This window comes from Moschus berezovskii, chromosome 3 (genome assembly GCF_049115385.1).
Source record: "Moschus berezovskii isolate FMDL1 chromosome 3, NW_MosBer_1.0, whole genome shotgun sequence".
Lineage (NCBI taxonomy): Eukaryota > Metazoa > Chordata > Mammalia > Artiodactyla > Moschidae > Moschus > Moschus berezovskii.
This window is the reverse complement of record NC_142462.1, coordinates 101,939,269-101,952,772: the sequence shown is the minus strand read 5'-3', so window position 1 is coordinate 101,952,772 and position 13,504 is coordinate 101,939,269. Positions and strand designations below refer to the sequence as shown.

The window sequence follows — 13,504 nt, the reverse complement described above, 5'->3', positions numbered from 1 at the left end:
ACCTTTTCATTGTGATGCAGGCTGACAACTATGGATGTGGCTGCAGGGCTGCATTTGAGGTGCTAATTTCTATTTTCATCCTGAGGAGCTTACATGGGTCTACTCTTTGTGCCCTACCCCAAAAGTTACTCCTAAGGCAGCGGGCTGCTTCCATCGCTTCCCTATACCTGCATGCCTGAGGAGTCACTGCTGTTGAAATAACCATGCCCATTTTACAAAAGGAGAAACAGAGGCGGTGAGAATGCACAGACCATATGGTTAGTTAGGGATGCATCTCTCAGCACTTAAGACTCACTAGGAGAGTTAAAGTAGCTTCTGCCGCTCTCTAGCTGCATGTGGCAAGATTTCACCGCAATGTTCAACCAATTCCTAATCAGGGCCCAGGTCACTCCACTATTTACTTCCCTCCTCTCCTCCTTTCCCTCGAGGTCTATATTAGAGTGAGGTAAAGGGTGTCAGAGGTTTACAGGCCCCCTGCTGGGGGCCTCCAGCAGGAAAACCCCACGCTCAACTGGCCTCTCCTGCCCAACAGTCCTCCCCGCCTCCTCCACACATCCAAGTCTAGCCTGACAGGCTCTGAAGAGCTGGGCTCAGCAGCAACCTGCCAGACTATAAAGGCAAGTCATACGTCGCAGAAATGGCCAAGCAGAGCCAGTCAGGGACTTATTTATTTCCAATTCATCTGGACTATTGTTAGGGAAGATGGACATTATGGAGCCCACGTCCCCAGGAACGAGCACGGCAGGCAGCAGTCAGGGGCCATCAAGCATCTGTCATTTAGAGGTTTAAAATCATAATGAAGGATTCAAGTGAAAAATATTCACTTACTGCCTACTAGTTGAGTAACCCCTCTGTCAAAAATCGTTTTTTAAAGAGAACAAATTACAAATGCTGCACAGGTTTCAAAAGGACGCAGAGACGGCCCCAAAGCAGACCTCCCGAACCAAGGAGCGGCTGCTCTGGCTGCCTCAGGAACAGCCCCCGGGGAGGGGGGCACCTCGCAGGAAAACCAGCACACTGCCAGTCAGGGGGAGTCATCAGTTCATAACCACAACTCCTATCCAGAAAAACACACGAGAAACATCCTCATTCTACCTATTTGTAAGGCCATGGTTTTTATCTGTCAGACAGAGCTACGCCTAAAGTCTCTTTGGAGTGGGGCTCGAGGTCTATATCAGAATGAGGAAATTGAAGAAGACAGGTGACAGAAAAACCATCTGCCTAGCTCAGAGCTATGCGATGAGCTTTCTACATCCCTTCTCTACATCCAAAGACTTCCAGTTTTGAAGAACTGCCAGGTGGAGGACAAATCCACTGCTTTTGTAGAGACTTATGACAAGGGGATCCTACTGTGATTTCTGACATCAGGAGCCGAGAGCTGAAGAAAAGGTCAGACAGGCTCTTTGCCCAATAAGGGTGAGAGAGGGAGGTCAGACCTGGGAACGGATACTCCAGAAACCGGCACAGGGGAATGACAGGATGGAGGGGCCCCAACATTACACGGGGAGCCAGGAATAGAGGACCGTACTAAGATCCTTCCAGAAAAAGAAGTGTGAAGGCAGGAAGCTGTGAAAGGGCTCGGCACGTCGATGCAAGGGTGAGAAGTTCTTTGTGATGTATCATATGGAGGGTAGAGTAGGAAGTGAGACTGGAAATGGAAACATCCCTAAATGACATTATGATATTTTATACACAACCAGCTTTCTTCTCCCTTCATTTAAGGAGGCAGGAGCTTTCCTGCAGGCATCTGGGTACACGAGAGTGTGAGGTGACCGTGACTGCGCACACAGAAAGCAATTCTGACAGCACTGTGAACGATGGCCGAGACCAGGAGCAGCAGAACCACTTAAGACACAGTTGCAGTACTGAGAGATAAGGAGCATACAGACTCATAGCCATGGGTAACCCTGGGAAAAGGAAGATCCGAAGTGATAACTACGGCAGAACGAGGTGAACTCGGGATGGGGAGATTGCCGATACTAAAGTCTGGGATGATGGCTCGGTGGTGACAATATTTAAGACCACCAAAAGGGACCAAGGCGGTTTGTGGGCAGAGAAGAAAACCACACGGAAGCCAAAAACTACATTTTAGACCTAATAGCTGACACCTCTCTCCTGGCATCTCTATCTGGGGCTCCAGTGTTCAGCAGTTAGAAGTATATCTGAAGGCAGAGAAAGAAGCACGGGGTGGAAATATTCATATGTAAGAGGCCGCTGAAGCCACTGAGTGCATGAGGTCACACAGCGGGTGGGACCTCTCCTGTCTCTGAAAGACAACCATGATCTGTACAATTCACATTAATATTAATCCAATCCTGCCAAGAGACATGTTTCTTATCTCACCAGATATTCAAATCTGTTCTTATTCAACTTTGCACATTTTGATGTAATCTCATCGCAGTTAAGACTGTAGGCAGCTTGTGACGGAGATGATACTTTATTCACATTTTACCTCCCAAAAGGTACCCAACCACCATGTGGCTTTTCTGGACTATTAGTTCCATGAGCACAGGTGTTTTTAAGGTTCCATCCCCAATGTCTTGAACAAAGTATGGTATGGAGTAGTTGCTAAAGAACTATTTGCTGAGTAATAAAAATGACTTATTTCACCAGGCTTCCTCTTCTGGCTTTCTTATACTATCAAGTGATGAGGCATGATCAAAGCTTTAGGGGCTCAGTCCTCAAAGAGAATAAGCCTACTCAACTTTTGTCTTCAGAAGAGGGCCACCTGCTCATTAGCCCAGCCCAGTCCAATCACTTTCTACAGCCAGAAGAGGATGGAAGGCAAAGCCACACAAAAATTATCCAGTCCAAAAAGACTAGACTGAAGACAAAAACTGCGATTTCTATAGTGACAGGAGAAATTCAGGCACAGCTCCCCGTAGCACACACCTACGCAAGTGACCTGTTTCACGTGGAGCTGCAGACCAGGACTCTGCTAATTATTCCTAATGTCCTATTCATCAGCCTTAAATGGGATGAGCATAGTTCATCAAAAGCAACTGCCAGAATGATTTCTCCCAGGGCGTGCCATATTTCAAAATGCTAATGATCAAAGTCGAAATGATGGAAGCCCTGTGACTACAGCAGCCTTCTTAAGTAGACATCGGCACTCATTCTTCAAGGAAGGGAAACAAGGCAGAAGTCTTCGGGTGAGCCTGCCAACAACACTAGAAATGTGCTCAAGTAATGGCTGTTGTAGTCATCTTTCAGTTGCTAAGTTGTATCTGACTTCTGCAACCTCAGGGACGGTAGCCCACAAGATTCCTCTGTTCACAGGGTTCTCCAGGCAAGAATACTGGAGTGGGTTGCCATTTCCTTCTCCAGGGATCTTCCCCGATCAGGGATCAGACCCACATCTCCTGCACTGGCAGATGGATTCTTTACCACTGAGGAAGCCCAAGTATTGGTTACTCTGTATCAACTGTCAGCTGGTCTGGAGATCACAGGCATTAAAGCCTGGGAGAAGAGAGGGAAAGAAAAAAATGCAAGAAAGACAAGACAGGCAGGGGGTCAGAGGTGAAAGAACATCAACATAAAACCCCAAGTGATGGATTATTTTTCAAAGGAGCTTACCGCTAAAGTACAAAACTTAAGAATGCGCCAGTCAGGAGTCAACTGGCCAGATAGATGAAGATGCTAACCTACATTTTCACTGTTTTACTTTGCTGGGGTTGCTGTAACCCAGCACCACAAACTGGTTGGCTTACAATGAAACTGACTGTAACAATCTGGGAAGCTTCAGGTTTGAAATCGAGATTGACACGCCCTCTGAAGGCTCTAGGGAAGAATCTTTCCTAGTCTCTTCCCAGCTTCTGGGGGCTCCTGGTACTCTCCCTGGCATTCCATGGCTTAGACCCTTCTGCGTCACTTTTATCTCCCATCTCCACTGTCCTGTGCCCTTCCACCTGTGTCTTACCCTCTTCTGATGAGAGCATGGGTCTTTGGGTTTTGACCCTACCCTAAACCAGCAGGATCTCATTGTAACCCATCACATCCTTAGAGACTGTTTCCAAATAAAGTCACATTCTCAGGTTCCAAAACGACATGAGTTCTAAGGGGACACTACTCAGCCCACTACACCTATCATCATGAAACCACCAGGAAAGACTGTCCAAGCCAGCAGTCCTTATACGGTAGAATTGCAACGCTTAGCTGCATGCCAATGCAGGAGACCCAAGAGACACAGGTTCAATCTCTGGTCCAGGAGGATCCCCTGGAGGAGGGCGTGGGCACCCACTCCAGTATTCTTGCCTGGATAATCCCATGGACAGAGAAGCCTGGTGAGCTACAGTCCATGGGGTCTCAAAGAGTCGGACACGACTGAGCACACACACAGGAATATCTGAAAGCTTGCCAGAGGAAAGATAACTAGTCAATGGAAGCAAGAAGGCATTTCTAGGGATCAACAAAAGACCTTGATTCAGTAAGAACAAAATCTTTGCTCAGATTTTAAATGCATTAAAACAATGAGTGCATAGCCTTTGAGCTCACACCCGTATGACCTCAATTATGAAGCCCTAAGACACCACTTGAAAAACCCAACTGTAACAAATTGGAGGAATTTCCACCCTAGAACCAGACAATTGTGCATACTACCCTCTTGTACACCCACAAGTTGTTCATGTCCTTAGGAAAGATACTCAAGCAGCTGGAAATATTAGCCTAACTTTCTGGACACATCAAAAACAGAGGCCACAGAAAGAAATCCTAAAAGAGTCTATGCCTAAAATTTGGACTCACTACTTTGGAATGATGTCTGATTTTGCAAATATACCAAAACCTTTCTTCCTAGAAAATTTATATGTACTATCCCTATACAAACCCTTAGAAGATGAAACTACTAGGGAAAAAATACTGTGAGAAAAGATAACGAGAGCTGGGTTTGCTTCCCAACAGAGCATGTCTGGGTAGTCTCACTTCACTCTCCTCCACGCATTGTAAGATATTCTGTACATTATCACTGAGCCCAAGCTCAGAAGAATCTATTCGCTGTAAACCAGGAGGTATAGGAAGTTGGAAGATTTGCAATTCAGCACATTTTATAGGGTTTTTTGGCACATAAGCGTTATTTTTAAAGTAGGGGAAAAAAGCCTGTCCTCTCCCTACCCCCAAACACAGCTGAGCTGATTCAGCACAAATCTCCCCCTAAAATAAAAGCCCAGTTTGCAGAGAACAGGCATGGAAAGTTCCAGTCCCAAGGACGATATTTCAGAATCTTGGGTGAAAAGATCAGGAGTGGGTGGCTTAAGACAAGCCCATTGAGAATCAGTTATAAATGAAAGGACTCTCACCAGAACCTACAAGCAACCTGGGAGTCCAGGGAAGAAGGTCCTTAAACCAAGTAAGGTCTAGCAGTACCCAGATATAGGAGATCTTGAGGATCCTGGTATCTAATAAACCATTTCCCACAGGTAAGCCTACAGAAGAAATTTTCAGGAATCCAGTTTCAATTTCTGGTTTCTTCATTTATATAAGATGTCCTTTCTGAAGAAGGCATAAGAATATACTTCATACAAATACCACACTTCACCAAAGAGCTACGTGCTCAGCTCAACACCCTGCTGCTGCTGCTGCTGCTAAGTCACTTCAGTCGTGTCCGACTCTGTGCGGCCCCATAGACGGTAGCCCACCAGGCTCCGCTGTCTCTGGGATTCTCCAGGCAAGAACTCTGGAGTGGGCTGCCATTTCCTTCTCCAATGCATGAAAGTGAAAAGTGAAAGTGAAGTTGCTCAGTCGTATCCGACTCTTTGTGACCCCATGGACTACAGCCTACCAGGCTCCTCCACCCATGGGATTTTCCAGGCAAGAGTACTGGAGTGGGTTGCCACTGCCTTCTCCCTGCTCAACACCCTGATGGTCCCTAAAGCACAGAGGTACTCTGCCTCACCTACAGATTAAACAAAACCAAGAGCTCATCAAGAAGAGCTCTCAAGTGGCAGCCAGGAGAATGCTACCTTGCTGGGAACAACTGAGTTTCCAGAAACTCTACAGTCATTTCTGTTAATTACCCACACCAGACAAGAGAGCTGATGAGTCCAGCCAAGAGGCATCTCCAGCGACCCTTGGTCTCCTGTGGAGCACTGACACGCTCTCGTCCCGTCTAAGTAGGAGAAGTCTTACTCGGAAAAGGCGTGGTCAGAAAATACGAGCCAATTCAAAACATCTCGATTTGGTGAATATCTTCAGCCATTTATTCAAAAAATTTACAGCCACACTGATGGTAACAGCTGGCACTGAGAAGGCAAGGACAAGCAACCTCGCATAAACCTGTCAATTTAAATCACAATGCATTCACAACCCTAGGGCCTGTTTTGATCATTAATGTAGAGGACTTTTCCATGGCGTGAGTGAATCACATTAATATGAAGTGAAAAATGTGGAGATGACAAAGGAAATGTTTATAAAAACCAAACTAAACTGCATCAGAGGTAATTAAGAACAAGAATCCCCAGACTGCCAGCTTTGTACTTAACACAGGGGATTAAGTTAACACACAGCAAAAGTATTTTTGGGACGCATCCTGTGAGAAGAGTGAATGAATTTTCAAGGACGCCCCACGCCCTGGAAGAGCACCCACCGGCTGAGTTGAGTGCCGCGTCGGCTGAGGAAGGCCACGTGGGGTCTCCTCAGGGTCCCATGCTCACACAGGGACTGGAGCACTGTGTTCCTCAACCTGCGGGGGGTGGGGGGGGGGCTGCCGAAGATTAAATAAAAAAGGAGTCACCTGCCCTTTCCCTTCGCCCAGAAGCCTCACCTCTGCCAGAAGATGGCAGAGAAAGTAAAATCGAGCTCCACACTGGTGTAACACTGTTTGCTATGACCTCACATCGTCTGTGGAACTGAAGAAGATCATGTAATCTGACACGGGCTTCTCAGAGCAGCAATCTGAGGAAACATCATTTCACAGGGACATCTCAAAGACTCATGAGATAATGTCTAGAGGGCTGAAGGCATTCAGAGGGTTGATCCCTGGTGCTCCGACCACCTGTGGCTCTCTGTGGACAAGGATGCTGCGGCGGCAGAGAATCAACTTCTCACAGCAGGGGGGGTGTCATACCCAAGAATGGTCATACCCCCAAAGCACCCTGACCCTGGCCATCTACACATCAGTCAGTACACACAACAAGAAAGCAGACCTTTCCGGATGCCCTTTGTCATCAGAGTCATCATTAAAAGCACGGACATCTGGGGTAAGTTTTGGTTTCTATGTCTATAAAATAGGAATGATACATATATCTTTCAGGGCAGAGGTGAAGATTTTAAAAAGTGAAAACAAAATTCAGTGTTTACCAGAACCACCAACTCGATAAATGACAGCTCTAACTTTTTAAGCTAAAATGAGCATTATATGAAGTGCTGAGGTCTTTAGTTCATGCTACATACATATTGGAATGGCATGAAAATCATGCACAGGTAGCCACCATAAACAAATGAGCCGTATCTTCTATAGTCAACTTAGACATTGAGACTATTTTACCCCAGAGAAGCAAGGCTGTTAACAGTGGTTGGGTTGCCAGCCTGGCTCATAAAAGCACATTAACTCAGAATAGAGATAATATTGTTTACATACTATATGAACCATTCTAAAAAATGGGAACAGATTTTTCACGAGGATTGGTCTCGAACCTGCTGGAATTGTTAAGTCTGGCACACACGAAAATCATTCCCACCCACCCCCCAAAAGCTCCACACCCCCCAAAAGCATGACCTGCTCAAATAAAATAGGCTTCCAAAAAAAGAACAATCTAAAGCAATAATTTCCTAATTTATAGCCCAATAACTTTCCAAATGTCTGCATTTATCAAGAAAATTACCTAATTTTGACTGCCTTTAAAAAGAGTCTGCATAGTTTACAGAACACATTTTAATGACATAAAAAGCACACAAAGTCAAGTGCTGCTGCTGCTGCTAAGTCACTTCAGTCGTGTCCAACTCTGTGTGACCCCGTAGACGGAAGCCCACCAGGCTCCCCCGTCCCTGGGATTCTCCAGGCAACAACACTGGAGTGGGTTGCCATTTCCTTCTCCAATGTGTGAAAGTGAAAAGTGAAAGTGAAGTCGCTCAGTCGTGTCCGACCCTTAGCGACCCCACGGACTGCAGCCTACCAGGCTCCTCCATCCATGGGATTTTCTAGGCAAGAGTACTGGAGTGGTTTGCCATTGCCTTCTCTGACAAAGTCAGCTGCTGGTTTACAAATGAGTCTTATTCCCCAATTTACTTATTCAATGCAAACAGTGGTAAAATCTTTAGGGAACAGATGAACTGGTGGAGGGTGGGGGTGGGGGTAGAACTTTTAGAGACGGGACAGCCTGGACTGAGCATCTTTCTACTGCCAGGGCTGAAGCTTCATTCCTTTTTGGAATTTTATTTCATCCACCATTTCTGACCCTTCAATGGTCCAAACAAGTTACAACTTTGAACACAATGGTTCCCATGGTGACAAAAATTCCACAATCAAGGGACAGAAGTTACAGTGATTCACATGTCATTTGTAAATGCTGTATTAAACAGATTAAAAAATATTTAGAGATTCTATGAAATAGCTGAGGAAAACTCCCAATGAAGATTCCCAGCTACCATCACCTTATTCCACTAAGAGCAAAATGACTTAGACATACAAACTCTTGCTTTCCTAGGGCTGACAATCTCTAAATATTAAGGAAAAAAAAAATACACAGAGAAAGAAACTGTTCCTGCGATCAGAAGAGGATTGTAGCTCTGGTTCTCTTAGAAGGGCATCACAATCTCATCGTCTTACACAAAGGATGCCATTCTGGAAAACTACGGGACACACTGAAGTTACCAAGGATTCCATGTGTCCACTACACTGGGACCATGAAGAACCCCAGAAGAAGTTAGTCAGACAGGTCTCTCCTCCATGCATATTCCCTGAGTCAAATCTGACTGAATGCACAGATGGCAGATGGCAAACAGGGGATGGGGAGGGCATTTGACCAAGCAGTGTGGCAATTCAGACAGCTTCTGAAACTCTTCCAGGATATACACGTCTTCTGCCTTTTCCTCAAACCACACAAAACACAAACACGCACACAAATATATACTGTAACACAAGCACATACACATTTTGTGGAAGTGGGTATCAGGTAACATCCAAATCTGGGCAAGGGCAAATTTGCTGCCCACGGATTCATATCTCTTGACCTCACCTGAAAAAGTCAGGCTATGCTAGACTGTACGTGAAAGCAGTATCATTAAACAAAACAAAATCATAATAGGCATCTGGAAAAACGTGAATGACTTGTTTTATGGCGGATTCTCATCCATGAGAGAGGAAAGGCAAATAATATTCCCACCTCACAAATGATACAACCAAGACTCAGAGAGGTGCCTGGTTACTTTAATTAAGGCATTTAGCCAGAATTAAATCCGGGGAGTGAACCAAAGTGCATTTCCATAACTGAAATGGAGGCCACTGAATCTAACAAAGCACTGCACCACTTTACCTTCAATCTTATTTCTCTACATTCTAGAAATCCCTCCAAACTGTCTTATTATAGACTCTCTGGGATAGTCAAATAATAGTCTGGGCAGAGAAGATGATTTTTGCCTCCATTATCTTGCTTAAGCTGTGACAGGCAGCCCTAATCAGCTTCCATGCACACGGGCACACACAGACCCGCATGCACCCTCTCGGAGCCTCTTAATCACTACATGCTGCTCTCAACAGCTGCAGAGGTCTGAAGGGAATTGGCAGAAATGTGTGATGATGTGCGGGCCACCCCCTTGAGGCAGCCACTGCCCTGCCTGCTCCCAGACTCCAGAGCACATGGGTGTTTGCTGTTGCAACTGATGGGCCCAGAAGACAGGCAAGTGGTTTCAGGTGGTGAGTCAGGAAAAGCAGTTTGCATCAGGATGTTCTAGCCCAGCAGAGCTGAGCTGCGTCCTTCTCCCTAAGCGGGGATACAGTATTCATCATTTATACAGTGTCACTGTGGGGGACAAAACTTGGGCTCAGCACAAACAGAATCCAATCAACTCTGATGCAGAGGTACCAGTAAATGAGGTTTCTCCCACCAAGAAGGAGACTAATTGCTTAAGAATTGCCACCAAATCTGACACTGGAGGTTAGTCCTTTTATCCTGAGACGGAGGACTTTACAAAGGCCCAGCAGGCACACAGTGTTTGAGAGCAGGGCCCTGGACTAACCTAAAACCATTCAGCAGCTGCTACTCTGAGCTGTGATCTATGCTCCCGGAGATGAAGCAGAATCCGGGAGGGCAATGTTCAAACCACGCAGGTAGAGGCCATAACACAGGCCACACAACTGGCTGCCCACGAAGTGAATATGCACTGCCACCCCTTTCAGTGTAATTCTTGGATGGGTTTCAGTAGACATGCATACGGATGGGGCTGGTGGGGTGGGGAATGGGATTCCTTGCTTGTCTCTGTGCCACTGTTTATGAGCCAGTAAATGAGTGATATGGTATCAACTTGGTGGAATAGAGATGTTAGACATTCGATCAGATAACAGGAGATCTAGAAATTGAAAGAGGCTTAAAGCCATCATTCGCACTACACTTCATGAATGAATACAACATTCTGTCAAGTTTTATACAATGACAAATGAGCCTATTTTCTGAAGGAACCTGAGGAGATTTAATACTCATGTTAGGGAATCCAGTTTGGTGTCTCTACCTCAAAATTAGCAATTTCATCTTATGCCCAGCTTCAAAATCTCTTGTTATAATTTATCATTCTAGTGACTACGGTATCTAATAAAATGGCTTATATTTATATTTATTTTTACACTACTTTGACAAACCTCTCACAACTCCCATCATTTAAAAACCTGCCTGGAGGTAAAGAATGCTAATATGGTTTTGACATGCTGAGGCCAGACTTAGAACCAAATGGCCTTCTGAACCCACAACAAAAGTTGGCCAAAAACATAACATTTCCTGGAAGAATTCCCACCAAAAATAAGGAGAAGACAAATCACAGTCTTGTAAGGAGAAGACAAATCACTGTCCTTCTCCACAAATTTCTCTAAATTACCAAAGGAAATACTCCAACTCATTCCCTCTCTTTACCTAGGACACACTGACGACCCAAGGAAATGCCCTCTGAGGGCCTCCGGGCTCCACCAGAAAGTCTCCCCAAGAACCACCAGGAAACCATGCTCTCTTCCCCACCAAGACAGGCTCCATCTTTGCCACAGAAATAGGGAAAGCAGTAAAGAGCAGCCACCTTCTTTCCCTAGCAAATCCCACAGCCCCAACTTTTAATGGAGGTGGCTGGAGAGAAACAGAGAGCCAAGTGAATGGAGCTCAGGGCAATATGCAATTACTGAAACTGGAATTGAGCCTGGACCCTGGAAAGAACTCGCCGTGAGCGTCTTGGCAATCACACTGTGGTCAGGGCCCCAATTTTAGACTTCTCCCGAGGGATGTCACTCCCTGAGACAGAGGCACGCCTCTCTTTGTATCCAAGCAAAATCGCTTGACTTGAGGGAGGCAAGTCATCTATCTGCCGGTCTTGGGATTCCATCACAAGGGCCCCGCTTAAAACAACACACAACTATTCGCAAATAGGTTTCTGTCATCGCTTACCTTCTTCCCAATGAGCTTCTTCCGCAGAAATTCCCGAGCTTCAAACATGTAGGGAATGTCATAGAGGGGACGGAGTTTCTTGTTCTTATCCTTAAAGCAAAATAAAATATCACATCAGGAATGAGAAATCAAAGCAAAAACTGACACAGGAACACAGCCAAGAGCACAGGATACAGACAATGCACCTGAAGGAGGCTCTATCTTCCAGGATCACAAATATTGAGTAACTGCTGGATACACAGTGAATGATTAAGTATTTGGTTGCTTTACAGGGAACAAAATTATCTTTTACAAATGACAGGCTCAAAAATAAGCAATGACTTGTTTACGCAACAGGAAACAACCTAAATGCTCATCAATAGGGAAATAGCTATATAAACTGCAACATAAAAGCAGTTCACTGAGTTATCAGGGCCCTTCTAATATTTACAGATATCCTATAAATCTCATTCTATTATTCTACAAGCCTTTATTAAGCACGTACCAACTATTAGCTCCAGACAAAGCACTATGTAAATGTATGTTATAATCCTGGACTTAAAATCCTTGTAACCTAACAATAATAATAGAAGAAATCCTGTAACTATGAAGTAACACGAAGCAGTTTTGAATAAGCGCTGAATTATGTGATACAGTTGAGGGACTAAGTGCTATTAGAATTCAGGGAAGTGGAAAGAAAGAAGTAATCGGGAGATGTTTCATTGACAAGGTGGGACTTAACATGAGTTTGCAGGATAGGAATGAACTAGGAAGAAAACTAGAGATGGGGAAAAAAGCAAGACAAGCAAAAGTAGAGAGGCAAGAACAAACAGAATTTCAACAGACAAATAAAGCAATCAATCCCTTCGTGATTTCTTGGAGCTCAGACTGCCCTCAAAAGAGGTGCTTTGAGCAAAACAACTGAGATGAAGAGAGAGGGTCCAGATAAAGGCAACAGAACCGGGAACTGACAGGACCTCGAGAGACGCGAGAACTAGTTTAAGAAATGAGTTATCAGCCACCGACAAGGGAATGGACAGAGGGGATAAAGGAGAAGGAGCCCGAGAAGTCTGGGGGGGGTGGGGGTGGGGTGGGGCAGGGCAGGGTATGCAGGAGCAGAGCGTGTGAAGAAACTGGGAGATGCTGCCTATCGGTTGGTGTGATTAATGCCTCCCCACCACCAGCCCCTTGAGGTCCATGAGAACAGAGATCCTGTTCATTTCTGTTGTCCTCTGTGACCCCAGACCCAAGTATATAGTACCTTCTTTAGAGTCTATGGGACTTCCCTGGTGGCTCAGATGGTAAAGTGTCTGCCTACAATGCGGGAGAGCCAGGTTCAATCCCTGGGTCGGGAAGATCTCCTGGAGAAGGAACTGGCAACCCACTCCAGTATACTTGCCTGGAAAATCCCATGGACAGAAGAGCCTGGTAGGCTACAGTCCATGGGTTCGCAAAGAGTCGGACACGACTGAGCAACTTTCTTTCTTTCTTTAGAGTATATATTCAAATACTTGGATGTACTAACAAAAGGAATATGCAGAACGATATATAAGAACAAGTATGCCATCTGCATCAACAGATATTTGGAGGAAAAAAAAATCAGAGAAAAAAAGAGAAAATTAAGCAATAACCTCCAACCCAGATGCATGTCATTGCTTCCCATTCTGTATGATTAGTCCACCTGGGCTCAAGTTTGCTTTGCCATCTCTTATACACCTGACACAACAAGATCTCTATGTAATTCATTCTGTACTTAAAGTATTCAAATTACATTCTCTTAAGCAGCCAACTACACTCAAATTAAGAACACTTATCATTTTCATCCTAATGACAATTCTGAGGTCAAAGGCATCAAAAAGACTTGGCCTCCAGAACACATCACTTAAACATTTCAGTTCACTGATATCACCAAGAATATGCAAAATTCTTTGAGTTCAAGTTTCATATATACA

General features: G+C 45.0%; 1 protein-coding gene across 1 annotated transcript in view; it reads right to left on the bottom strand.

Annotated features, from left to right (window-relative positions):
- The window catches only part of SND1 (staphylococcal nuclease and tudor domain containing 1), a 426,838-nt gene that overhangs the window by 261,250 nt on the left and 152,084 nt on the right, over positions 1-13,504 (bottom strand). The window contains exon 11 of the mRNA XM_055421219.2: positions 11,574-11,663. Coding sequence (XP_055277194.2) covers positions 11,574-11,663 — 90 coding nt within the window. The remainder of the gene's footprint in view (positions 1-11,573; positions 11,664-13,504) is intronic.